Genomic DNA, 26,777 nt, shown 5'->3' with positions numbered 1-26,777 from the left:
ATTTGCTAAGTGTAATTTTCCCGAAGTGTGTTTTCACTGGATCTACCAAGAACACTTAAGTGAAAAGGACAGCAGAGAATAGGACAAAGTTGTATTATAAAAGTTTCCTTAATGTAGGACTTATTGAGTTAATTAACATGTTTAATGTTAAGAGAGGAAGTATGATATGCACGTTTCTCTGCCTTAACAACACAAACTTGTTTTGTACAAGGACACAGACATGTGCGCCAGCTTCACTTTTATCACTAATATTAGTAACACTTTTATCTGTCCTATTTTGTTGTAATTTTTCTACTAAATTAACATAGTAATAAACTCCTTTCATGATTACATTTAGGCCAAGTCTGAAACACCAATTTTGAATACACAGAGGCAAGTTTTCATTTATCTCACTTGCTAAAATTTGTGTAGGATCACAAGTATTCCACTTGGGAAATAAAATCCTGAAATGTTATTTTCATCACTCAACCCAATGTGAGAACAATTTAAGTCTACAGTATTTTAGGAGGGTTTTTGTTTGTTTGTTTTTAAGGCTTTGGAGAATTTTAAGTCTTAAACTCCTTAAAAGATATTCACATCTAAGATGAACATACCAGAAACAAACAGCAACAAAAAATCACACCAGGGTGACAACTAAAAGGTTCTTAAGAATCACCTAGGGGGTGTGCCACACAGGCCTCACCACCACTTTCAGTCATGATGCCGACTCCAAACAACTAGTCAAGAACCGAAAAGAGCAAGCAAAAGCCCAAGTCACCTGATATCCCAGTTGGTTCTCTAACGCACAATATGGTATATACACACATAATTTAACTGAGGAAACAAAAAATTAATGAAAAATAATCTCAAGTGTAGGAAAATCTGGGGGTCAATCAATTCCAGCTGAAAGACATGATTACCGAAAGTAAATTGAAGACATCTTTTTCTTTCTACAAAAAAGGCAAGACAAACAAGTGTAAAAGCTAGAGATTTATTGTTATTTTGTGATTAATAAATTGTCAAACTGGTTATGACACTACCCCACACTGTATGCCACCAATTGCTAGTACAAAAGTTTTAAAACCATACTGAGGCATAAGGCAGAGAGAGCAGAGACACACAAAGATCATCCTTAACAAGTTCCTCTTAGTCATGCCTCCATCTTAATTAACCTTTGTACCTGTTTTATTCCAGGGGACAGTGTCAAAACAGTGCACGAAATGGTGGGCAACCTGCCTCTTTACCTTTTTTAATAGCAAGCAACTGACAGAAGTAATGGAATTCAACTTGTATTTTCCCTTGATTTTACTGGTCTGAATTAATTTTAGTTACTTTAACATTTTAATTTCCCTTAACTGTACATGAGAGAATATAATGACCTAAGAGAATACTGAACCAGAGTCAGCTAAATATGTCACTGACCCCAAAGTTAGGTTTTACTTGGTCCTAAAGGAATGTACCACCCCAAGAGTTTGAGAGTCAGGCAAACAGAATTCCCGGGGAGGGAAGAAGAGAGCTGGAGGCAGCCGGACGCCCTCCACGGCGTAAGCGGCTCTTTGCTGCCACCCCTGCATGACTACACTACACGCACGGAAACCCCAGCAGAACCCTGGGCGCCAGCATTACTCAGGCTGGCCCAATCCAGGACAGAACCCCACCCCACCCCCAAATTCCCCTTCTCTCAGGCTCTGAAAAGCACAATATTTAACTATTTCTTAATAGAACTACCAAAACACTTCAGAAACAAGTGGCTCACAAATCATTTTAAATTCGTGTATTGCCTGTGCATGAGAAAACCGATAAACCCAGAAGATAGTTCTATTTTTATATGGCGATTAAAAATAACTGAAACATCAAGACACTTTCAGTGAAAGCAACATTTCAATTACAAATTGTAATGCCTGTTAAACTACCTATGGGAGAAGCTGAAAGTCCTAGCAAATGCACTTTGGGGTTATACTACAGTGCTCCTTCAGTCTGCACAAAGATTAAGGTAATTTACAGTCAATCTGTGAATGCTGAGACAATGTTACATCATCTTGTCTGTACAATTAATACGTCCTTAAAGAGACAACCAGAATCAGTTTTTCTACTGTATTTTCAACAAGCCTCACTAACCAGTACTTTTGCTGAGATGTTTATCAAAGATGCTGTAAGATTCTACACAATTAAGAAATACTCCACTTTGAAGTATTTCCTTATTTTTATTTTTTCCATTACAGATGTTTTGCTCAGATTATCTACTGTAGTATGTTTCTAGAGATGGTGTCCCAAATGTGCATACATACACTGTATACAAATAAAGAAAAATCGTCAGTAGTATAAATCTTACAGCATTTTTGTTTGCAAAAATACATGCCAAAGTCACGATAAGCAATGTTGTATCACAAATTATAAAGCGCAAATGATCTGCTTCTTTTTAATGCTTTTATTCTACATAAATTACTACCAGAGACTAATGTTTAAAAAGCAAATAAACTGGACAGATGCAGGACAAAAATCTGTTCACCCAACTATAAAAGGTGATATGTTTTTAAAAATTACAATAAATGCATAAGTGTTTGACGCATGCAGTAGCCTTAAATGAAAAAGTATTGATTCCCACTGTTCCAGGAAAACAAAAAACAAACAAACACAGTGAAACCCACACATCTTACTGCACTCCACCTTAAAATGTATCATATATTGGGTTTGTTTATAACAGCACAGAATTCCAAGAGTCAAAATGAAATAAAGCGGGTATTTTAAAGATTTAAGAGCCGTTATCAAAAATAAATTACATTTTTTTCAAGATACAGAAATGCTGCTATGATGGCTGAGAGCCCAGTAACCTTTCAATAGCCGCATTGATATCACCTCCTGTGGCTATTAGCGCTTGCAAGTTTGCTTCACGGTTCAAAAATCCCATTGCACTGAGCTGTTCCAGTTGCTGCTGAAATCTAACTTCTGGATTCTGTAGCTGTTAAACAAAAACAAACCAAAGCTCTAAGGAAAATCAGTCCATGTCACACCTGAATAATCTTTAAAAATTTTAATTGCTTTTTAACATTTGCTAATCTATCAAGCGATATAAAAGCACTGGCCTCTCTTGAAACATATTCAACATATTTAAAAGTCCAATTAGTACTTTATTTACAGAGGGAGCCCAGCCTGGTGTTCTGGTACAACTTAGACAGGTGGGAGGGAGGCCCAAGAGGGAGGGGATACACATACAATTATCACTGATTCATATTGTTGTACAACAGAAACCAACACAACATTGTAAAGCAACTATCCTCCAATTAAAAAAGTCAAGAAACTAAAAATATATAAATAATGGAAAAATAAAATATTATTAAAAAAATAATTTTAAAAAAATTTTTGGAGCTATCGACCAATTGGGTAATTGTAAAAGCCATTGTCCTCATGTATAAAATTCTAAAGTTCTAATCTAATGAGGCTTAGAATGTCTTTAATTTCTGTATCAGCCAGTCAAGTCTTCAGAAAAAAGTTCCAGTTTCAGATGTACTTACTATACTCCTCATTTTTTCAGCTGCATCTCCTTTTCAGAAATGATGTACTACAGAAATACATAAATGATCACTCAATTCTGGGCAACATGATAATGGTGAGGCCTATAGATTGTTCAACTTAGATAACAATTCTGCCCAATACCTAAAATTGCTTTTTCCTATTAATTCGAAGAACATTTACTGAGTCAGCAAGTCATGCTAGTTATCAGGAATACAAATCCTCATATAAGATAAAACTCTGACCTGTTTATTGTCTTTAAAAAGGCTTAAAATTTAAAACTATGCTGTATTTTCACCACGTAGTAGTTTGAGCACAATCTACTGTAACAGGTTTGAATTTGCAATCATCTGTAAAAATGGCATATTCTTAGTAAATAAATGATTCTAGAGGCAAGAACATTAGGAGTTCACATTTTGTTAGCCATATTTGTGAGGTATGTATGTGTAACACAAGTCACCATAGGAAGCAGTAGCGAGTGGGGTGAAGTACTTACAACGTTTAAGCCAAAATACAAAGAGCAGATAGAATACAGCTGTTCACAAGGTATGTGGAATAATCAATTTCTATTCCTCCCTGACAAACTTTTATAAAATATAATCTATTTCAAACAGTTTTCTAACATGGACTCCAAAACAGAATGCATTTTAAAAAGCAATTTCCAAAATGACAGCAGAGCATTTCTCCCCTACAACTTAACATTTCCTTTAATGTCTAACATAGCACCCAAGTTAACAGTTATAATGCCTATTTTTTAGAATCAATATAGTTAAGAACAAACTTTTCATTACAAGCTAAGCCCCCAAAGATGACCACTTTCTTTACTTTTTTGAAACGTCTACCATTAAGAAGAGCAGAAAAGAATCATTACCTGAGGATTCACTCCAGCAAGAGCCTGCAGCATTTGCTGGATAAACTGCTGGTGCCCAGGTTCGGTGGCTCCTACTGTGGGACTTGGGTTTTCGCTAGATGCAGAAGTAGAGCCATTGGTTCCTGAAGAGCCTCCAGTACTTCCCAATGCCCCCAGGCCAGGAGTAAACCTAGAGAAAGCACCAACTGTTAGTAAATCTAAACTCCTAAAAATAAGAGGACCAGACCAGGCTGGCTAATGGCAAATTAGTTACAATTCAACATAATGTTAGATAAGTTATCTTCTTAAAAGAAGCATTTTTAACTTTGAAAACTCTCTTACAATCTCAACCCAAAATAAGAATGGCCATTAAATCTGAAATTCTCAGAGAAAATAAGCACTGTGCACGTTCACAGTCTTTCCCAAAAAAGCCTACCCTGGGATGAGGCCGGGGGCTTCAGTTGCTAAGGTCTGTAAACCCTGCTGAATCTGTAACAAGGCCTGCATTGCTCTAGGGTTTGACATTGCCGATAACGTATCAGGATTCTGCATCTAAGGAAGAAAGAAAACCAGTGGTTACGAGGGAATTAAAATTAGAGAAGGTAAAATGAAAATGTTTTCTTTGCTATGCTTCTTGAGAAAATCTAAAACCTTACTCCTAGACACTGGTAATCCGTAATTTCTTTCCCAATATAAACACAAGCACCTCCCCTTTGACAGCAATCTCATGTGCGAATCATCACTTGACCTCCTCCCAAGTCCATTGTGAAAACCATTTTTCATAATGAAACACAATCAGGAGCTCCTCTGGAAGCCAGTTGTTCCTCATTTTCCAACAGATAAAAAGAGTTGTTTCTAAGAGACGACCTCCAAAAGCACAGTTTATATCACATGGTAATATGGTGAAAGCCACATATTCCTCCTTGACTAAGTGTTAATCTGTTGTTGGTGGAACAATTTTACCAATCAGATACACTCTTAAGACAATAGTTCCAAAGTTGAAGTTAACACATGTGTTGTGTTGGTTCAGCTTCACTACTTCCAAATATACACCACCTGACTAGCCAAAAAAAGATAGGCCTACATCATTACAATAAACCAAGGACACTGACTAACCTTAGATAATGGTTTATAGGTCAGAGGATCATTTGGGTAATATTTAAAAGCCCTCCCTAGAACTACCAGTTTCAAAACACCAAGACTGACTCCTCTTTTCTTTTTAAATAGTAACATACCATGGCAATCTCAAGTACTTTTTAATTAAAATAACTTCCTTATATGACAAGACTGACAATTTTAATCTTGCTAATTCCAAGTTTGAGGAATGAGATCTACCCCTTGGAAAACAGGCATTCTATTAATTTAGAGGAATTAAAATATTACGAAGAAACCAAACACGTAAAGGGTAGCTCTCTTCCTGTTACTCAAGATTAGTTAAACCGTAAAGCATAGCATGACACAATGAAGCACTTCAAAGTTAGTAAAGTGAAAGGAAATGGTTTATGATATTAACAAAGCATTCAAAATCCTAAAAATCCTCAAAAGCAAAAACCAAATGGTCCTTTCCTCAGAATTTGAATTTTTAAAAATAGAAGCAAAAGGTCAGCAGTGAAATGGGGCTCAATTAAAAATCAAGCTGAATTCTCTGCAAATTGACAGCAGACTCTATTCTACATTTTGCTATCAGCCAGAGAAAAAGCAAGGAAAATGTTTACCATCAAACTTTTTCAAGCAAATCATTACCGAAGACAGCTAGCATCTTCTCTTACTCACTTGTTGAAGGAAAGTTGGGAGCTGTTGTCTCATTTGTTCTTGAAGCTGAGGATTTCCAGCAAATAGGGGATTATTCAGCATCATCTATGGGGCAAGTGTTCAAACAATTTTAACTGGAAATATCTGAAACAAGTAATGTACCTTGTTTAATAGTCTATCTTCCCCCCCCAGTGCCTAACCTGGCACTTAACAGGGAGGAAGGTAGAACATGAATAAAAACGGGAAGATACTGTCCACAAGAGGGATCTCCAGAAAAAACAAAAATGAGACATCCTCTCTCTCAATGAGAATGGTGATTATGATAATGTCATGCGATATTCTAAAAAATAAAAGCAATCATTTTCTTAGGCTTTTCCTTGAGTAAAGGTGAATATTTGCCCTTGAAAGAAAAATGGGAGTAACTGGAATTCATGAAGATACATTTTCTGCTACACTCACAGAATAAACGTAAGCATCAATACCTGGAACTATATATGGCTTGCACAGACACCTCAACACACAAGTGGCAAGCACAGAGAAAATCCAGATCTGGAACCACTATATTTACCTGCCTACTGCAAAAGAGCTAATATTAGGTCCAGAAAAATAACACCGCAGAACAGCAACCAACTTGCCAGAGAAATGGAGCTGCCAGGTGAAATCAGCCTAGGACTAGAACCGATAGATCTCTGGGGATAAAGTATTAAAATGCTTTAGTAAGACCTAAACCATGTAAATCATTTGAGAACACCAAAAGTAGCCTCTAGATTTCACCTCACTACCACCAGAGATGGAAAAAATGGCATGCCTCCTAACCTTCAAATGGGTGTTTAATGAGTTAAATGAGTTAAAAAGTCAAAGTCAGGGCCAATATTAATGTGTTGTATACCTAAAAATAAGATTAAAATACACAATAGCATAACCAGAAACTAGTAAATTCTCACAGCTTCAAAAGAGACAAATTTTATATCAGTTTCTCCAAACAGTGAAAAGTCAACTAACAATGATTTACTGATAGCCTATTTACCAGTCCACATCCAAAGTCTGGTGGGGGAGTGGTGTGGAGGATGATTCCTGCCCTCAAGTATTAATAATTAACTGTATGTGAGAGTATTTAATGTTAATTGCTAAAAGTAAAGAGAATTCCTCCCTCCCTCCCTCAGTTTATTAACTGTTGGAAAGTAGACTTAGTTAATTTCAACAAAATAAGATAGGAAGAAGTCAGACAAGTTTTATGAATATACGGCATTTATTTCGAAGTGACCAGTAAGTTCACAGTAGATAAAGTAAAATCTAATTGAGGCCAACAAACCTGCTTCTTTAATGGCTCCAGTCAATAAAGTTATCACATTTATCTTTTAGGACTCATGTTATTTGAAAAAGTGTGTCATCTTAAGCTGATTCATACTTTCTCAGAAAATTGTTATTGCATTTGATTAAGATTTTTCTCCTAACTTACCTGACTGTATAAACAGTTTTTACAATCAGACTTTTTTGAATACCTAAAAACGAAAATCAGAATAGAGAAACTACAAACTCTAATACACTGATAACCACAGTACACTGTAAATGTTTCTAACAATTATCTATCAATATTGTAAAAGCCAATTCACATCTAGCTTACTTTTGTTTCAACCTTTTGCTTTAGAGTAAAACAAGCAACACACAAAAGTGCTCAAGTCACTTTATAAATGTAAAACTGTTAAATGGCTGGGAATGTGCTTGTTAGAGTCAAAATTTTAAAGCAAGATGCACATTTAATGATTATTAAATAGGCAAATATGTATTTAAAACCATACACACAGGATCACTCTGATACATATTTTCCACATTTATTTTAAACTAAAATGCTATCATCACAGTAAGCTGAAGCATTTAATACTAATAAATCATTTTCTAATGAATAAAACAATATTTCATAAAGTAACCCTACAATATACAAATTATAAGTATATAAAAATTTATCTAAAAACACCTTTATTTCCAATTTTACAAATTTTAAGAGAATAGAAGTTATTACTGAGGGTTGCTAACTCAAACATATCTGCTATACACTTGAATCAACATGGTTCCAGATTTTAGAAATGTAAAAACTATCTCATTTGATATAATGAAGAAAGTGATTTAACTTTAAGAGCTCTTACAATTTTGGAAATGGAGAGAGACTATTACAGGAAACTATTTTAAATTCCCAACAGTCCACAGAAACCATTTTTAATAAACAGCAAATATGAATTATAGGCGATCAAAGGTTAGTTCATATGCTCTAAGGGTTTTCAAGCCCAATCGTTCTTAACTTACGGGTACATCAGAATCACTTAGGGAACTTGGAAAAAAAAATCCAATACAGTTATATCAAACTGTCTGAGAATGGGGCTAAAAAACAGTTTTTTTAATGTTAAAATTTCCAAAGTTATTCTAAACATTCAGCTAGGGTTGAGATTCACTCATTTTTTTAGTTAAGGTCTCTTCTGAAACAAGTTAGAAAATAATTACTTGATGAAGGACCAGTGTACTAACTTTGGATAGAGATCTATAGTGGAAAGAATGAGACTACTGTTCCCACAAATCTCTCTGCCCATACTGAACAATTTCAGACTATTTTATAACTGACATTTTGAACATGACTAATACTCAGAATCTGTGTGATCTAATAAATAAAAGTCTTTTAAATGTATTAACACTTTTTAATCACTTTCAAGATTTACATTACACTGAAAAGTACTGTTTCTGAAGCGCTATTTTGAAGAATAGGCTTCAAAAGGGAAAGCAATCAGAAACTTTTCTATTCTTCTCCTACATGAACACATGTAGATATAAAGTAAACCTGAACTTCCTTCTAGCCAGCGGATAGAGGAAATGAAGCTGTTTTAATTATATTATGAAGTATTAACTTACTGTAAAGAAACAAACTGTCCAAAAAATTGGGAGATGCAATTTGCTTCTCTAGTGTGTTAAGGCAGCACACACAAAATAAATGCGCCAAAATCACAATGATTTGGTTAGCCCACTTCAATACACAGTGCTCACAATGATAAACTCACCTGTGCAGCAAGGTCAGGGTTCTGGCTTAGTGACTGCATCATGCTTCTCATGTAGGGGGCCGACAACATGTTTTGCATAAGTTGTGGGTTTTCAGTTATTTGCTGCAACAAGCTCTGCATTCCTGGTGTATTGAACATACTAGCTGGAAGTTTTTTAAAAAGAAGACATTTTATCAAGGGAAAGATAAATAAAAGAAAGTTTTAAAACAATAATTTTGGCAATTTTAGACAAACATACCTATTAGTTATCAAGTGAACTAAAAGAATTTTTATTTATTATTTTTTTTATTTAACTTTTTTTTTTCCCTTTATTTTTATTAGTTGGAGGCTAATTACTTTACAACATTGCAGCGGTTTTTGTCATACATTGAAATGAATTAGCCATGGATTTACATGTATTCCCCATCCCGGTCCCCCCTCCCACCTCCCTCTCCACCCCATCCCTCTGAGTCTTCCCAGTGCACCAGGCCCGAGCACTTGTCTCATGCATCCAACCTGGGCTGGTGATCTGTTTCACCCTAGATAATATACATGTTTCGATGATGTTCTCTTGAAACATCCCACCCTCGCCTTCTCCCACAGAGTCCACAAGTCTGTTCTATACATCTGAGTCTCTTTTTCTGTTTAGCATATAGGGTTATCGTTACCATCTTTCTAAATTCCATATATATGTGTTAGTATACTGTAATGGTCTTTATCTTTCTGGCTTACTTCACTCTGTATAATGGGCTCCAGTTTCATCCATCTCATTAGAACTGATTCAAATGAATTCTTTTTAATGACTGAGTAATATTCCATGGTGTATATGTACCACAGCTTCCTCATCCATTCGTCTGCTGATGGGCATCTAGGTTGCTTCCATGTCCTGGCTATTATAAACAGCGCTGCGATGAACATTGGGGTGTACGTATCTCTTTCAGATCTGGTTTCCTCAGTGTGTATGCCTAGAAGTGGGATTGCTGGGTCATATGGCAGTTCTATTTCCAGCTTTTTAAGAAATCTCCACACTGTTTTCCATAGTGGCTGTACTAATTTGCATTCCCACCAACAGTGTAAGAGGGTTCCCTTTTCTCCACACCCTCTCCAGCATTTATTGCTTGTAGACTTTTGGATAGCAGCCATCCTGACTGGCGTGTAATGGTACCTCATTGTGGTTTTGATTTGCATTTCTCTGATAATGAGTGATGTTGAGCATCTTTTCATGTGTTTGTTAGCCATCCGTACGTCTTCCTTGGATAAATGTCTATTTAGTTCTTTGGCCCATTTTTTGATTGGGTCATTTATTTTTCTGGAGTTGAGCTGGAGGAGTTGCTTGTATATTTTTGAGATTAATCCTTTGTCTGTTGCTTCATTTGCTATTATTTTCTCCCAATCTGAGGGCTGTCTTTTCACCTTGCTTATAGTTTCCTTTGTTGTGCAAAAGCTTTTAAGTTTCACTAGGTCCCATTTGTTTATTTTTGCTAGTTTCCTTTGTTGTGCAAAAGCTTTTAAGTTTCATTAGGTCCCATTTGTTTATTTTTGCTTAAAAGAATTTTTAAAACTAAAATCTCTAAAACTACATACTCAACGTATACCAAGTAAGAAAGGTTTATTGACTTTAAAGATTCTAGTTGCATTTACAGGAAAATCATATCTTACGGAAAGGCTAGGTTCTAAAAAGTCAATTTAAGGCAAAATTTACTACTGAAAAATCTCATTAAGTGAAAATGTCTGAGCCAACTTCTCCTCCAGAATCGCTTACCTAGAATCATATTCAGCACTCAGTATGTTCCCAACTAAAAAAGAAGGAAGCCTTCTCACCCAGGCCTCTGTGACATTTTCACTGAATCCTGGCACTTAACAAATTCAACCCCAAATTAAGGGGCCTTCTTCATACTTCAGTTTCCCCATCTGCAAAATGTAGATACTTGCTACTATTCTTTTTTTTTTTTTTTTTGTAGAGAGCTATAACTAAATTTATGTGAATTCAATATTCTTTTGAAATTAATCTGTTCAACATATATTCACATTTTCACTTGCCGACTAGATACTCAAACTCAAATACATTCTCAAACTTTTTCACTCCCCTTATTCTTATTCCATTCAGTGCAGTTTAACAGGCTCAAAGCATTTGACTCTTCCCACTTAACTTTCTAGTTTATTATAATTCTGCAGTTTTTAGTAATTTTTTGTTTTTCCTATTCTCTCATGTTATTTCAATTTACGTTACTCCCCCACCCCTGCCACATTCCAGAGACCAAGGATATTCTAAGACAGCGGATGAAACTAGTCTGCAGGGCAAATATGGCAAGTGACCTGTTTTTGTACAGCCCATGAATTAAAAATGGTTTTTACACTTTTAAATGATTAAAAAAGTTTTTTTTGTGTAACGTGAAAACTGTATGAAATTCAAACTTCAAGTTCCATGAATAACATTTTGTTGGGACACAGTCATGCTCCCCCAACAAGTCTGGACAGAGGCGCCATGTGGCACTGTCATACTCTACAGAGCTGTTGGGTGAACCACAATCAGTGACTCAGTTATACCGTGTGCCCCATGAATCACTGTAGCATACCCTAACTCAATTCTATTCATTTCTATTCTCATGACCAGTGCATACTATGTCAGAACAAGAAGAAAAGGGGGAGAACTGGGACTATGCGTGCCTGCTTTTAAGGCACAGTAGAAGATGAATTATTTTATCAAATGAGGTGGCAACATATTACTATGCAATGATACTAAAATTAATAAAATACACTTCAACATTGTTAGAGCACTACCACAGCAAAGCAAGTCAGCAAAACCCAATTACTGGGGCTTCCCTGGTGGTCCAGTGGTTAAGAGTCCCCTTACAACGCAGGAGACACTGGCTTGATCCTCGATCTGGGAAGACCCCACATGCTGCAGAGCAACTAAGCCCCTGCACCGCAACTAGTGGGGATCACGTTCCCTAAAGCCCACCCTCCGCAGCCGAGAAGCCACCGCACCACTGCTGGAGGCAGCCCCCACGCGGCGCCGAGAGGAAGCCTGAGTGCAGCAGCAGAGACCCAGCACAGCCAGAAGGAACTGAGTGAGTTAGAAAATAAAACACAATTATCTCGTCATAGCCAAATTTCTTCACAAAAATAAAAAATGAGAATAAAGCTGCAACCAAAGTTAGGTGCCCAAATGGTTTACTTGTTAGCCAAGCAAGGAAAGCAGCATCCTAGTTATGATTAGTTAGTATGGTTATTTAAATCTTGACTGCAGCACCCAGGAAAATGTGTGCTGGGAAAAAAAACTTGTTTGAGGCTACTCGCCTTTCAAGGAGAACAATTTCTCAAAAGTTAGGGACATTGAGCTGTTAACTGATAATTTAAAAACACGAATTATTTTGAGTAGTGTTCCTTGGTCCCTAATGAATAGATAAATGTTACTGATACTGCTCAGTCCTTGTTTGAGGCAACAATGTCAAGATGGAAGTTAACTAAAATTAGCTTCTATAAATAGTCTGCATGAAATTACAACAAGCAAAACTATTTTCAAAGTTAAGAGAACATTCATTTGGTACAACAGAGAAGTAGAATCTGCTAAGATGTGCTACATCTCATGATGATAAGAACACATGTAAAGTATTAAAAGGATTAGTTGGACAAAGACATACTGCTTATAAAAATATAAGGTATTTAGACGATAGTTGATCCACTGATTCATCAGCTGGTACTCTGGAAAATATTTTGAACTTTAACATTACTCAACTGATAAAAGTTATCAATAATAAATTTCATTTCACTCTTGTGAACTTATCTATAGTCAATTTCCTGAACTTTTGTCAGAAAGATCCTGATTTGCCCAAGCACATGGCAGTTTGACGGCTTAAGAGTAGTAGCTTCCTAGTTTTGTTTTTAAAAAGATACAATTTTATTGCAATTTTTTTTTAAGCTCAGAGCTAAGACTGAAATTCTTCTGAACCACACAATCACCATTATCAAACACTAAATGACTTTGGAAATTATCTTCTGCTAGAACCTGGCAATGTTTCTCAATGAATTCCCTAAATTAGAAGACAAAACAACATTAACATGTCAAACCCATACTGTAACGTGCATGCTGACAAGTGAAATTGTTTGAATCACAATGTCAAGCTGCTTTATACATTCTTGTGTTATCAAGTTAAAACAAGCAACAAGATCTCTTTTCACAGATTTGCTGTAAATATAGTTTCGAGCTCATATTATTGTTCCAGCAGCATTTTTTGGACCTTAGTGCCAAGTACAAAGAAATCTCCATACTTTAAAATTCATTTCACTGTATAACTGGGGCACTATGACTTAATCTTCAATTGGAATTGATTAATCTGCAATGACATGTTAAAAAACCAAGAAGACCCTGACAGAATCCTACAAATGCCTTCCAACTAATGAATATGCTATAGTCCTATTTTTGGAATCAATACATAATTAAAATGAAAAAAGTAAAATATTACTTATTAGTATTAATAGATGAACATTTACAAATGATTTGCAACTGACAAAAGGAAACACTGTGAACTTTAAGCAAAATGTCATCCCTAAAAAGAATTCCATTCCTACCATTAGGGAATGTGTAAAACAATATAATCCATCACTGATTCAATGGACAAGAGTTTGAGCAAATCCCAGGAGTTGATGAAGGACAGGGAAGCTTGGTATGCTGAAGTCCATGGGGTTTCAAAGAGTCAGACATACTGGGCAACCGAACAACAAAAATAATATTATACCCAATTATTATATTTTTAATTCCATCAATAAAAGAACTTGTGGAGATTGGTCTTCTCATATAATATTTTTTTTTTTGGGTCATGCTGCATGGCTAGTTTTCTGACCAGGGATCAAACTCGTGCCCCGTGCAGTGAAAGCAAGTTGTAATCACTGGGATCATCAGGGAATTCTCTTCCCTTCTTAATAAAATAGTCTTGATTTTGTTCTTTTGGCTTTTGGCCTGCGAAACCTAAACTATTATTATCCCTTTGCAAGAAAAATTTGCTAAAAAAAAAAAAAATTTTTTTGCTCAACAATTTCCTCAGTTTCCAGAGGGAGTGCTTACAGGGCAAAAGAAGAGTAAAGAATTTCACCTTTCAGGTATACGTGTGCTTAACTTCAAATAGCTGACTAAAGGTCCTAATAGTATAAAAATATGCTAACAATGTTAGGCCATTAGGGTACAATCATTATTCTGTTTCTTGTTTTGCTTTGATGGAAATATTAACATGAAATCTTAAATAGCATATCAAGCCATTAAATTAAAAAGCTGAGTAAAAAGTTACAAGACCATTTTGTTTGTAAGACAAAGTTGTTACTACAGACACCATGCTACAATTAAAAATAATTTGTCTATCAGCTGGGAAACCTTATTAAACCTTTGTCTCTGCTCTTAGACCTCTAAAATGTGAATGAAGCATCTCTCTCAAAAGTTTATCAGTAAAAATCAATGGATTAGATTTTAGTAAACACAGCATTATATTGTAAAATGTTATCTTGGCAATAAATGGACATAATACTTAGATAAATGTTTCTATAATATGAGAAAAGAAGAGCTGCTTTGGAATTAGTTTGAAGGCTAATGATAATACAATTTTAATATTATTTTTTATAAAAATTATTTCATATAAAAAAAAAGTTTATCAGTAAAAATCAAATAAGCCTTTGATAAAATCAGAATAGGATAGTATTTTCCTTGTTTTAAACATGGTTTATTTGGATTTTTAGACTTAAACTTTGGATGTTTAGACATGACCTGTATGCAGGTCAAGAAGCAACAGTTAGAGCTAGACAAAGGAAAATATCAAGGCTGTATACTGTCACCCTGCTTACTTAACTTATATGCAGAGTATATTATGCAAAACGCCAGGCTGGATGAAGCACAAGCTGGAATCAAGACTGCTGGGAGAAATATCAATAACCTCAGACACACAGATGACACCACCCTTATGGCAGACAGCAAAGAAGAACTAAAGAGCCTCTTGATGAAAGTGAAAGAGGAGAGTGAATAAGTTGGCTTAAAGCTCAACATTCAGAAAACTAAGATCATGGCAACTGGTCCCAACACATGGCATATACATGGGGAAATAATGGAAACAGTGACAGACCTTATTTGGGGGGGCTCCAAAATCACTGCAGATGGTGACTGCAGCCATTAAATTAAAAGATGCTTGCTCCTTGGAAGAAAAGCTATGACCAACCTAGATAGCATGTTAAAAAGCAGAGACATTAGTTTGCCAACAAAGGTCCATCTAGTCAAAGCTATGGTTTTTCCAGCAGTCATGTATGGATGTGAGAGTTGGAATATAAGGAAAGCTGAGTGCCAAAGAATTGATGCTTTTGAACTGTGGTGCTGGAGAAGACTCTTAAGAGTCCCTTGGACTGCAAGGAGATCCATCCAGTCAATCCTAAAGGAAATCAGTCCTGAATATTCATCGGAAGGACTGATGCCAAAGCTGAAACTCCAACACTTTGGGCCACCTGATGTGTAGAACTGACTCACTGGAAAAGACCCTGATGCTGGGAAAGACTGAAGGCAGGAGAAGGGGACAACAGAGGATAAGACGGCTGGATGGCATCACTGACTGGATGGATATGAGTTTGAGCAGGCTTCAGAACTAGTGATGGAGAGGGAAGCCTGGTGTGCTGTAGTCCATGGGGTCACAAAGAGTCAGACACAAGTGAGTGACTGAACTGACTGAGACTTATCACAGCAATCATTTTGCAATACAAATACTGTATCACTTCACTTTACACCTGACGCTAATATTTTATGTCAATAGTACCTCAATTTTTTTAAATGGCATTATTTAAATTTTTACAAAACTATTTTGTATTCTAGGGCTACCTACTGGCTCAGTTGGTAAAGAATCTGTCTACAATGCAGGGGACCCAGGTTTGATCCCTGGGTCGGGAAGATCCTCTGAGGAGGAAATGGCAACCCACTCCAGTACTCCTGCCTGGAGAATTCCATGAACAGAAGGGTCAAGCAAGTTACAGTTGATGGGAATCACAAACAGTCAGACACAACTGTGCGACTTTCACTTTGTATTTTATCCAAAAATCTCATTATACTCACTGTATTCTATAAAAGAATATATTCTTCTGTGACCATTCTGATTATTGCCTCTCAGTAAAGAATTTTTAAAAATTCCTTATACTCAATAAGGAATACTTATATAGGAATACTAAAATATTCCTATATTCCATATCTCATCTTTCCAGTTTCACTGCCAAAACACAGTTATCTTTTAAAATATACCCAGTTACTCTCACCTGAGGGAAGTGGCCTTATGCTTTCATTTCTTCTCCTTTAAATGGTAAGTATTAAGACTAAAATAATTATTCTAGCTACTAATTTTGGACCTAATGCTTAGCATGTAAATATCTGAATAACTGAAAAGGATAGCCACTTACTGAATCTAGTCTACAGAAAAATGACTGAAAGTAAATTCCTAACCTGCTCACACATCAGAATCTCTAGCATCTTTACACACACACATCTCAAACTCCACTGTGGCAGATTCTGATCCACAGGTCTGAGGTTACGACTTAGAAAGCTGACTTTTAAAACAAAGCCAGCAGGTGCTCTGATTCGGCTAAGTTTAGCCCTGCTGTCAGGAGTGGATACCCACTGAGCCCTATAGAAGAACATAAAACTGCACTAAAGGCAAGGAAAACGTGCCCCACTGATTAAGTACATGGCTAACTGTGTTGCCCCTACACTTCAGCTTCCCTAAGCTGTTGAAAGGAGAAGACAATCCACTTCTCCTGAGCCATCTTATGAGAAGACAAAACCACAAAACTGCCTCTGGAAATCTCTGGTAACCTCTTGAACTACAATGCACACAAGTTAATACTAATCATTACTTTTTTTTTTTTTTACTATGGAACGCTTCATGAATTTGCGTGTCATCCTTGCACAGGGGCCATGCTAATCTTCTCTGTATCATTCCAATTTTAGTATATGTGCTGCCGAAGCGAGCACTAATCATTACATATTTAAAGCATCCTTAAGAAAAAAAAAAAGCACCTTACAACATGAAAAAGTAGTTCATAAAAGCTGTTCCTAGAACACACACAAAAGCACACAGGATGACAAGAGAAAAGGCATCAATCGTCACGAGCATACCTCCTACTCCAGGCCCCAGATTTGGCGCAGTAGAACTCTGCCCAGCAGTCCCACTGGCAGCACTACCACTGGTGCCCCCCACTGCGCTGGTGGTGCCACTGGAAGCGGATGAACTCTGAGAAGCCTGTGGAGCCCAGGGATTGGGTAATGGATCTCTATTTTCTGTGCGGGAAGGCTGACTACCTTCACCTGATGACGTATTGCTCACTAACGAAGCAAATGGATTACCACCAAACTGTAATAAAAGACAAAAAAATCATAAAGAGTAACTTTTTGTCTTAAATAACAGACACAGAAATCTTTGTTAATGAAAACTGCACTTTGCATACAAACACAACGTTCAATCACACATGTATCTGTGTTGGAACAGGAGCCTGCCCTAAAGCACAGCGCAGTGGTGTTACCTGCTCTTGGGCGGCGCTCAGCATGGGCTCCTGAATATCCGTGTACATGCGCCGCAAAGCGTTGTATCCCCCTGGGATGCTCTCCAGGTTGCTCAAGGCTCGGTCCTGGTTTCTCATCATTTCCTGCATCATTGCTGGATTCCTAGCAAGCTCCAAAGTCTAAGAAAAAGATTTCCAGAGGGAGGAAAAAGATGCTGAGATTAACTGTCATAGCTCATTTTCTAATTCTCTGAATTAACAATCTTCAATACTTAAATCAGAAAACTACTGTGAATTGGGGAGAATGGATATGTGTATATGTATGGCTGAGTCCTTCTGCTGTTCACATGAAACTACCACAATACTGTAAATCAACTTTACTCCACAACAAAATGTTTTTGGTGTTAAAAAAAAATTAATTTTTTTTTTAAAAAAAAAGAAAATTACTGTGAATAGTTCCCGCTGAAAATCACCTCAAAACGCAAGCTAACATTCAAATAACATCAAGAGAGAAACACTGTGCTCTGTGGGAATGTCCATCTCTTGAATTGGACTCTTTGTTCCTTAGATCTGCAAAACAACTATTTATAAAAAAAACCTTTAAAATACAGCAAAAAATTCAAAGTTCAGATAGTTCGAATTAGTGCTTTGTTGTATTTTCCTGAACAAGGATTAGGGTTTATTTTTTTTAGCTTATGTATTTGGCAAGCTCTTTAAATACAGAAAATAAGAAAAAATAAGTATATAATTTCTTAACTAAATGAAACTATTTACATACTTGTCTCATAATATCTGGATTATTTAGCATATGACTAATTTCTGGATTTCTCTGTATCAACTGTTGCATTTGTGGATTGGCCATAATTAACTGCCTCATCAGGTCAGGATTTGAAAGCATGCTCTGGACAAAGGGATTCTCCATGATCTGGACCATCATTTCAGGATTGGACATAAGTTGCCGCTGCATCTGGCTCTGTAGTTCAGAGAAGTTGGTAGTATTCAAGCCCAAGCTACTCAAACCTGCGAGTCCTCCAAGGCCACCTAAGAAGATAAAGGGAAAAAACACAAATGAAATTTTATCATTAATATGACTGTGCTAAAATATGAAGATGAAGCAAAAATATTAACTGAATCAACAGCATTAACAGAAAACCATTCAGCTTAAGGCAAAAACAGATTTCCTATTACTTTCGTAAGTACATGTCTAATTTCTATAATTGAGACTAGTAATAAATGTGTTCACTCTGATATTTAAATAATAAAACCAAATAAACATGTATTTCCTATGCACAGTATAATACAAAAACATTATTTGGTTGTTTGTTACATCTGGTTCCAGGCACAGAGCTCTTAAAACACTCAAGATTTCCTGACAGAAGGGAATGTCTTTTGTTGTCTGTAACAAGTCCCTTTAGATCATACCTCATTTATGTTAATGATATTATTTAGAATGGGGCCCCCAGATAGCCTCAGAATGTGGTGGTCGCCAGAAAGATCATGTGATTTTTTGAGAGCTGGAATGTTCAGCCCATCCACCAATTTCCAGGGCTAGAAGAGGATCTAGAGATGAAATTCTGTGAAACTCTTGTGCAGTGAGATTCACAAACTTCTGGGTTGGTGAATACATTTACATCGTATGAGGGTGACACGCCCAGAGAGGGCACAGAAGCTCTGTACTTTACCCCCACCCCCCACACCCATACCTTGCCCTACACTTCTCCCCCTCTTCCACTTATCTATTTCTGAGGTCTATCCTTTATAAAAAACTGGTAAATTTAAGTGAAGTGTTTTCCTGAGTTCAGTGAGTCATCTGAGTAAATCATCAAACCTGATAAGGGGTTGTGGGAAACCCCAATTTACAGCCTGTCAGTAAGAAGTACAGGTAGCCTGGGACTGGACTGGTATCTGAAGTAAGGGCAGTCACAGGGGACCAAGTCCTTTAACTTGTGGGTTCTAACACTAACTCCAGGTATTAGTGTCAGAACTGAACTACTGGATACCCACCCAGGCAGTGTTGGAGAACTGGCTGGTATCAGAAAGAAAAAAATCCCAGACTATGCCCACTAAAAGAAGAAATGAAAAATATACAGAAGACTATACTTCTAATAATCTCTTTCCAGAAGACTAGTGACTAGTTTAACAAGTAGAATTCACCGATGACTGGTTGGAACAGAGCTGCTGCCCATCATGGAAACAGATGTCTCTCTGAAAGAATTAAATCATGGAGAAACTTAACAGATTCAGGAGGGTGACTGTAAAACTTTGTATATAACCAACCAAATGCATTCATTTCTCACTTACTGAGTACTGTGTTATATGTTGGGTATAAGGTGACAAGAAAGACAAGCATACCCTCAGAACTTAATCTGGTGGGAAAGCCAAAATAAATGCAGAATAAGTATTTCAACAGAGACTGTCACAGAATATCATGATAATATATTAATAGTACCTTAATATATTAATAGATAATATATTAATAGTACCTTAATATATTAATAGATAATATATTAAAAGCAAAATGGCTACTTTTCCACAAAACGACATTTAATCAATTTGGAAAATGAGTAAGTGGGCAAGAAGTAGGGAGAGCGGGGGGAAAATTTAATACTAGGCACAACAGACATTATCTACAAAAGCGCAGATATAAATGTGAGAACTGATGCATTCTTAAACTACAAAAAATTCAGTATGACCAAAAGAGCAGATACCCGTGCTCAGCAAACATCTCATGTGCAGTCTTCTTTTCTTGTGGCAGTTGAACAAACTGCCATGTGACTAGTTAAAGCCAAAGGACTGTAAGAAATGGTATGTGTCACTTCTGGCCCAAGTTTAGAATATAAGGTCCAGTTTAAAACACTTTAGCTGTATCTTCTGCCATATTCCAAATGGTGCAGCTACAAGATAGTAGAATTGCATTAGTTTTGAGTCCCCGAGGACTATGCAGATGGAGGCCTCACTGACCAGTGAAACACACGAAGCGTGAGCAAACGATTACATTTAGAACGGATCAACAAGGCCCGAACGCACAGCAGGAGAAACTACATTAAACATCTTGAGGAAAACTATAATGCAAGAGGATATTCTTAAAATGTATGTATGTGTATAACTGAGTCACTCTGCCGCACAGCAGACAGTAAAATCAACTATACTTCAGTTAAAAAAAAAAAGTCATGAAGAAAAAGGCAACCCACTCCAGTATTCCTGCCCGGAGCCTGGTGGGCTACAGTCCAAGGGGTCACAAAGAGTCAGATATGACTAAGCAACTAAGCAGACACATTACCACAGGATAGCCTATCCTAACCAGTGTAACTTGTGCAGAACGTTAAATTAAAATGGAGAGGCTACATCACAAACTCTTGAAGTATTTTAAATGCAAGACAGTCACTTAAGATATTTTTAATAACAGTGTAGAAATGACATAGAATAATAAACATTTTTAAAAGTGGAGGAGCTACATCAAGGCAGTAGCAACAGAATAGAATCATTACATGGGGTGGGAGAGAAAAGATTCTATGGACCAAGAGACTTGGCTGGAGAGGTAGTAGTCTGAGACAAGATGATGAATTTATTTGTTTTGTTCTTCTTTGCTTTCTAAGAAGGAACATACAGGCTGAAGTACTTAAGAGTAACATCAGGTAATATCAAAGAGAGCTGAATACAAGGCATGGAGTTCAGAATTGATGTCGGTTTAGGTAAAGATTCGAGGGTCAACAATTTACAGTTAGGATAATGTCAGTGGGGAAAACAGAATAAAAGAACAGAAGAAAGAGAAGGCAGAACTCGGCAGAACAATACTAATAAAAGGAATAGGAAGAATAGACCCACAAATGAGACAGAAAAAAACTGGTCAGAAAATTAACCAGGGAAAAAGCATATCAGGAATTAAAGAAAAAAAATTTCAAGGACAGACTGGTAACTATTAGAAGACAGCAATTTAGATTCTAAAACACTTTCTTTCAATCTAAGTGTCTAAAAATCTAAAAAAGTGTCCATTAAATTTGGCAAGCTAAGAGGTCAATGGTGACTATCAAGGGACGTGATGGGGGCAAGAAATAGAGAACAGCAAACTTAAGTGAAAGAGAAATACAGACAGAAAACAGAATATATCTTTTCCAAAAATAGCTGATAAAGAAAAAGAAAGGTGGTAGTGGGATTCTGTTGCTTTTAAACATGCTGCTGCTGCTAATTCGCTTCAGTCGTGTCTGACTCTGTGTGACATCACAGACGGCAGCCCACCAGGCTCCCCATCTCTGGCATTCTCCAGGCAAGAACTGGAGTGGGTTGCCATTTCTTTCTCCAATACATGAAAGTGAAACGTGAAAGTGAAGTTGCTCAGTCGTGTCAGACTCTTTAGCGACCCCATGGACTGCAGCCTACCAGGCTCCTCTGTCCATGGGATTTTCCAGGCAAGAGTACTGGAGTGCGGTGCCTTTGCCTTCTCCGTTTAAACACAGGACAGACCTTAGTGAAAACACACAGTGAAAAAAAAAAGCCAAATATACAGAGTAAACAGAATAACTGATGGAGAAAAGTAACTAAGATAGGAGGGGATGGGAATGAAATAAGCAGCAAATTAACTAAAAGCTTCTGTGCGCTTAATTTCTTTGCCTATAAAATGAGAGAAGAGGGACTTCCCTAGTGGTCCAGTGGTTAAAACTCCATGCTTCCAATGCAGGGGGCCCAGGTTCACTCTCTGGTCAGGGAATTAGATCTCACATGCCCCAACTAACAGTTTACATGCCATATCTTAAGATCCAGCACAGCCAAATAAATAATATTAAAAAAAAAATTGAGGGAGGAGATTTACCTCAATAATACACTAAATAATTTCATCCTATCTTGTTAGATTAGTCATGTTAATCAATTTTCCACCTAAAACTCATTTGCCTCAACCAAAAGAGAAACATTTAGCCCAAGATGTGTTTAAATCAAACCTTAAAGAGAGAGAGAGAAAGAATGTGAATCAATGCCATGCCCTAAATGTTGTTTCCAACATAACTGGCACAGTAGAGCTATCAATAAATTACTAAAAAACTTTTCCTGGAAGTGAAAGAAAATATGAGCCTCGATACATGAAAATTGTATAAGGATTCATTATACAACTTATGATGTCATTATTCACATTTGCTCTGTCAGGCTTTTGTTCCAAGCTCGTGTATACTATAAACTCACACTTATTATTGTAAAATTTTTAACAGTGACGCATCGTGAAATTCTGAGTGAAGAATTAAATAGGTGAATTTTATGCAGATACTTTCTCTGAATATCCAAGTGATATACATGCTACTGTCTCAGAAGATGACAGTTCTTTAGAATACAGTTCTGATTCAGACCATGTGAATATTAGACCAACAAAGAGAAAACTTCAGTGACTGATTCTGACACAAAGTGAAAATAAAACTCACGGTGCTGGAAAAGACTGCACAGGTGTGTCCGGTTTCACTACTAAATGCAATAAACTGCAAAGTATTAGTAAAATAACAGAACTAATTTTTGGCTAGCTGAAATAAAAATTGCTGGTCACAGGTGTTAGTTTCTGCCAAAAGTCCCCTGGTCAATAATGAGTTAAAATGTCATTTCAAGCTATTATACTTGTCATACAACTTAGGAACTGAAAGACGCACTAAGCCATTTATCTATCCAGTTCAACTTCTGTTAGCTTCAGATCACTCTATTCTCCAACTAAACCTTCCTAAGAACCTCAGTGTAAAAACTAATATAAGAAAAGTAGTTTTGGCTGATGCAGAAGATCCTTAACCACCGGGCTTGCACTCAGGCCTTTCTGTGTGAGTTTAGAACATTTAGAAAATCACTAATGCAATCTAAGCCTTTCATTTTACAAAGGAGAAAATTGTGTTCAAGGGGTTAGCTTATGATCAACAACTAGCTAATCTTTTCCAGAGTCAATTATGTGGTGGTCAAATCTGGTACACATACATCTCTTTCATTATTAAAAGAAATGTGCCACTTACTGATCGCTTAGTATATATAAATGCAACCTAAGCAAGCACACCTGTGTCCCCGAATACCCCCCCCTTACTAACTATGATTATAGAAACAAGCTGAAGGAGTTTCTGTCATTGCTAGAGTGACTTAAATGTTTAACTGTTGTCTTATTTAAAACTATCCTGGGAAAAAGGAAATTTGTTTATTTTTATCCTTAAGAAAAATGACTAAAGATATTTACCTAAACCAAAAGGGTTGCTAGTGGCAGAACCAGATGTGGAGTTACTACTAGGAGCAGATGATGTGGTAGCACTGGTTCCACTGGCATTTGTTTGTTGAGCTGAATGATCCTGAGGCCTAGGAAAAATAATTTACACCATAATATAAACACTGGAGCGAATTATTTTCAAAAGGAGCTCTGAAATTCCAATAGGTACAAATAAAGTTTTTAAACCAACTCAAATTATCGTAAAGTAAATATGCTGAGATAATTAAGCACAAGGAACAGGAACATAAACAAATATAGCAACATCCCATGAAATCCAAACTATACTTCAATTGCCCCTCAAGTACTTGTCATAAATATTTCATAACATTTATAAACATAAAAAAGTTATAAACATTTCAATTATATTGACTGATGGTGTAAGAGAGGGAGATAGATCACCTCACAGAAAAGAATTAATGATTGATCACAATCACAAAGCCTGACTACATAAGCAATTTTTAATCTATCTCCTAAGTTCTTAAGGACTGGGGAGCAGTTTTACTCAGAACGAAAAATGTTGAAAGTAAAAAAAGAGACTTGACCAAAGAATGCTGCAAAATCAATACAAATAATAACTAATTATTACTTAGTATTAAAAAAAAATAAGGAGAGTTTATTAGAAACCCTTTCCATCTGATACCAGTTAAGAGTTCTGAATCTCACTTAATCTGAATGATGATAAAATACCATATCCAAATAAGTCTAAGGAAGCTCTAGGAGCTCTTTCACTAAGTAGAAAATAATTCTAAATGAAAATATACCAATTTAATGGGTGATATTTTTTCTTATTGGTACACAAATAAAAGTATTTCTTAAGAACTGAATAGTGCCTTAGATTTAATGAAATATGGTTACTAATTTGTGGTTTGCAAAGAAAATGAGTCACACTTCTAATCTTTGTCCAAAAATCTGAAACAAAAAAAACACAGCTCAAAACATTAATTTGCTTGTTCTGTAATTCAAGTAATATAATAATGATGATGAACATTTTAAAATATCAAATGTGTAAGCATTAGCATTACTGAATCATATTGGCTTTCTTTAAAACATCTGGTTATCAACAGCAGCAAATAAATGAATTTTAATCTACTTACACATTAATGACAGCAAATCATTTAAAGCCAAGACTGGTTATTTTTAAAAGGGTAATATAAACATTTATTCATGGTGTACAGCTAAAATGTTTCTAAAAACTTACCTGTTTTGTGTTTTGATGACAAGGTGAACAGTAAGTCCATCGTGAATTCCATGCTGACTCAAAGTATCTTGATCTTTTAAAATTTTTCCAGCAAATATCAACACAAGTTGGTCAGTATGTGATTTGAAACGTTTAGAGATTTCTTCCTTGAACTAAGCAAGAACAAAATAAATATATATTACAGATGTTTACATAGCATCATCTAGTCTAGTTTCTAGAAGAATTACTTCAAAAATCCCCCAATACAGATACTACAATAACTCAAACAATATGAAGACATATCCTTTCTGTGTCCATTATCTTGATCTTAGTGGGAAATGAGTATTACCATTTCACTCATCTCTAATGCAAATGTTTTATTACAGATGCATAAATCCTATATTCAAGGCCTAATAATCCACTTCTCCGTCATAGCCTTGTTCAATTTTACATCAATGGTATTAAATGTAGTTCAAGTTACACATAGCTCTTACCAAGTTTACAATATTCCTTTCCTCGGATTTCCATCTCAAATTCTGCTCCTTTCTAGTTCAATATAGAGAAAGCCAACCTCTTATTATTGGCCTGATTATTGGCCTATTATACTGACTTTATGCCCCACCTCTTTCATTCAACATCTATTAACAAACAGTATCATGCAGATACAGGCTTGCCCTGTAGCTCAGTGGTAAAAAGTACACCTGCCAATGCAGGAGATGTGGGTTCGGGTCCCCTGGAGAAGAAAATGGCAACCCACTCCAGTATTCTTGCTGGAAATCGCATCGACAGAAGAGCCTGGCAGGCTACAATCAACAGGGTCACAAAGAGTCAGACACGACTGAGCAACTGAACACAAGAACACACACATCATGCAGAAACAGAAAGTAAAAATTCCTCCCTGAAGGCGAGCAGTCAAGTAAACCACAAAGTACAGAGGAAGTACTAAGGATAGAGAAAGTTTTCGTAAAATATAATTAGGAAGAAGCCAAGAAAACCTCAAGAAAGGCTTCCCAGGGAGGAGAATAAAATGCAGAAACATACAACAGAAGAGTGTGTCATACTATTGGACTACCCAAAAAGTTCATTTGAGTTTTTCCATAGTATCTTGCGGAAAAGCCAGAACAAACTTTCTGGCCAAACCAAGATAAGAAAAGTTTACTTATTCTATGCTAGATAAGCTTCTCACACTTTCATTAAAATCACCTATACATTTAGGTTTTACTCCACTGTTGAAGTCAGAAAATCTCAGGGTGGGTAAAGAAATTAAAAGAATCCCATCATACCACAATGCCCTATAGAAATGGGTCTCAAGAGATAATTAACATTATCATCAAGGCAATATTTTGGAAATATAAGGGGTTAAGTTCTGGTTGTCACAGTAAGTAGAAAGACACATTAAATAATATCTAACATTTTCTTACAGGGGTAGGAGGGGAGATGTGGAGGAATACAAACATAAAGCAAGACAGATCGTATGTCAATCATGGTCAAAGAGAGGTGAACAAAAATTCATCACATTCTACCTTTGTGTATAAATGAAATTTTCCATAATCAAGTTACAACACTCAATGTAACTTTTACTTAAAAATCATAAATGTGAAATTATACTACAGTAAATATTTCAGGCCTTTATCATCTGAACTTTCCTTCCTTTGAAAACATGATATATAACTCTTTTATATAAAATAAGCAATTTTCAACTAGAAAAATCTTTGCTAACGCACCAGTAGCACAATATTCTATATAAAAAGATTAAGT

At 36.2% G+C, this 26,777-nt stretch overlaps 1 protein-coding gene and 1 non-coding gene across 3 annotated transcripts in view; both read right to left on the bottom strand.

The window, feature by feature from the left end:
- Positions 1 to 956: 956 nt before the first annotated feature.
- The window catches only part of UBQLN1 (ubiquilin 1), a 56,494-nt gene continuing 30,673 nt past the window's right edge, over positions 957 to 26,777 (bottom strand). The window contains exons 2-11 of one of the 2 annotated variants that reach the window (XM_020911337.2): positions 25,041 to 25,192; positions 23,816 to 23,931; positions 18,407 to 18,669; positions 17,650 to 17,808; positions 17,246 to 17,480; positions 9,136 to 9,278; positions 6,113 to 6,196; positions 4,776 to 4,891; positions 4,361 to 4,529; positions 957 to 2,938 (exon numbers count right to left, since the gene is read on the bottom strand). In XM_020911337.2, coding sequence (XP_020766996.2) covers positions 2,786 to 2,938; positions 4,361 to 4,529; positions 4,776 to 4,891; positions 6,113 to 6,196; positions 9,136 to 9,278; positions 17,246 to 17,480; positions 17,650 to 17,808; positions 18,407 to 18,669; positions 23,816 to 23,931; positions 25,041 to 25,192 — 1,590 coding nt within the window. In that variant the 3' untranslated portion in view covers positions 957 to 2,785. The remainder of the gene's footprint in view (positions 2,939 to 4,360; positions 4,530 to 4,775; positions 4,892 to 6,112; positions 6,197 to 9,135; positions 9,279 to 17,245; positions 17,481 to 17,649; positions 17,809 to 18,406; positions 18,670 to 23,815; positions 23,932 to 25,040; positions 25,193 to 26,777) is intronic. The other variant, XM_020911338.2, reaches the window with a different exon arrangement.
- LOC139032510 (U6 spliceosomal RNA) lies at positions 16,995 to 17,101 on the bottom strand. Its single transcript, XR_011485052.1, has one exon. It is a non-coding gene; the product is annotated as a U6 spliceosomal RNA (small nuclear RNA).

Source organism: Odocoileus virginianus, chromosome 31 (assembly GCF_023699985.2).
Source record: "Odocoileus virginianus isolate 20LAN1187 ecotype Illinois chromosome 31, Ovbor_1.2, whole genome shotgun sequence".
Taxonomy (NCBI): Eukaryota; Metazoa; Chordata; class Mammalia; order Artiodactyla; family Cervidae; genus Odocoileus; species Odocoileus virginianus.
This window is presented reverse-complemented; position numbering and strand designations above follow the sequence as displayed.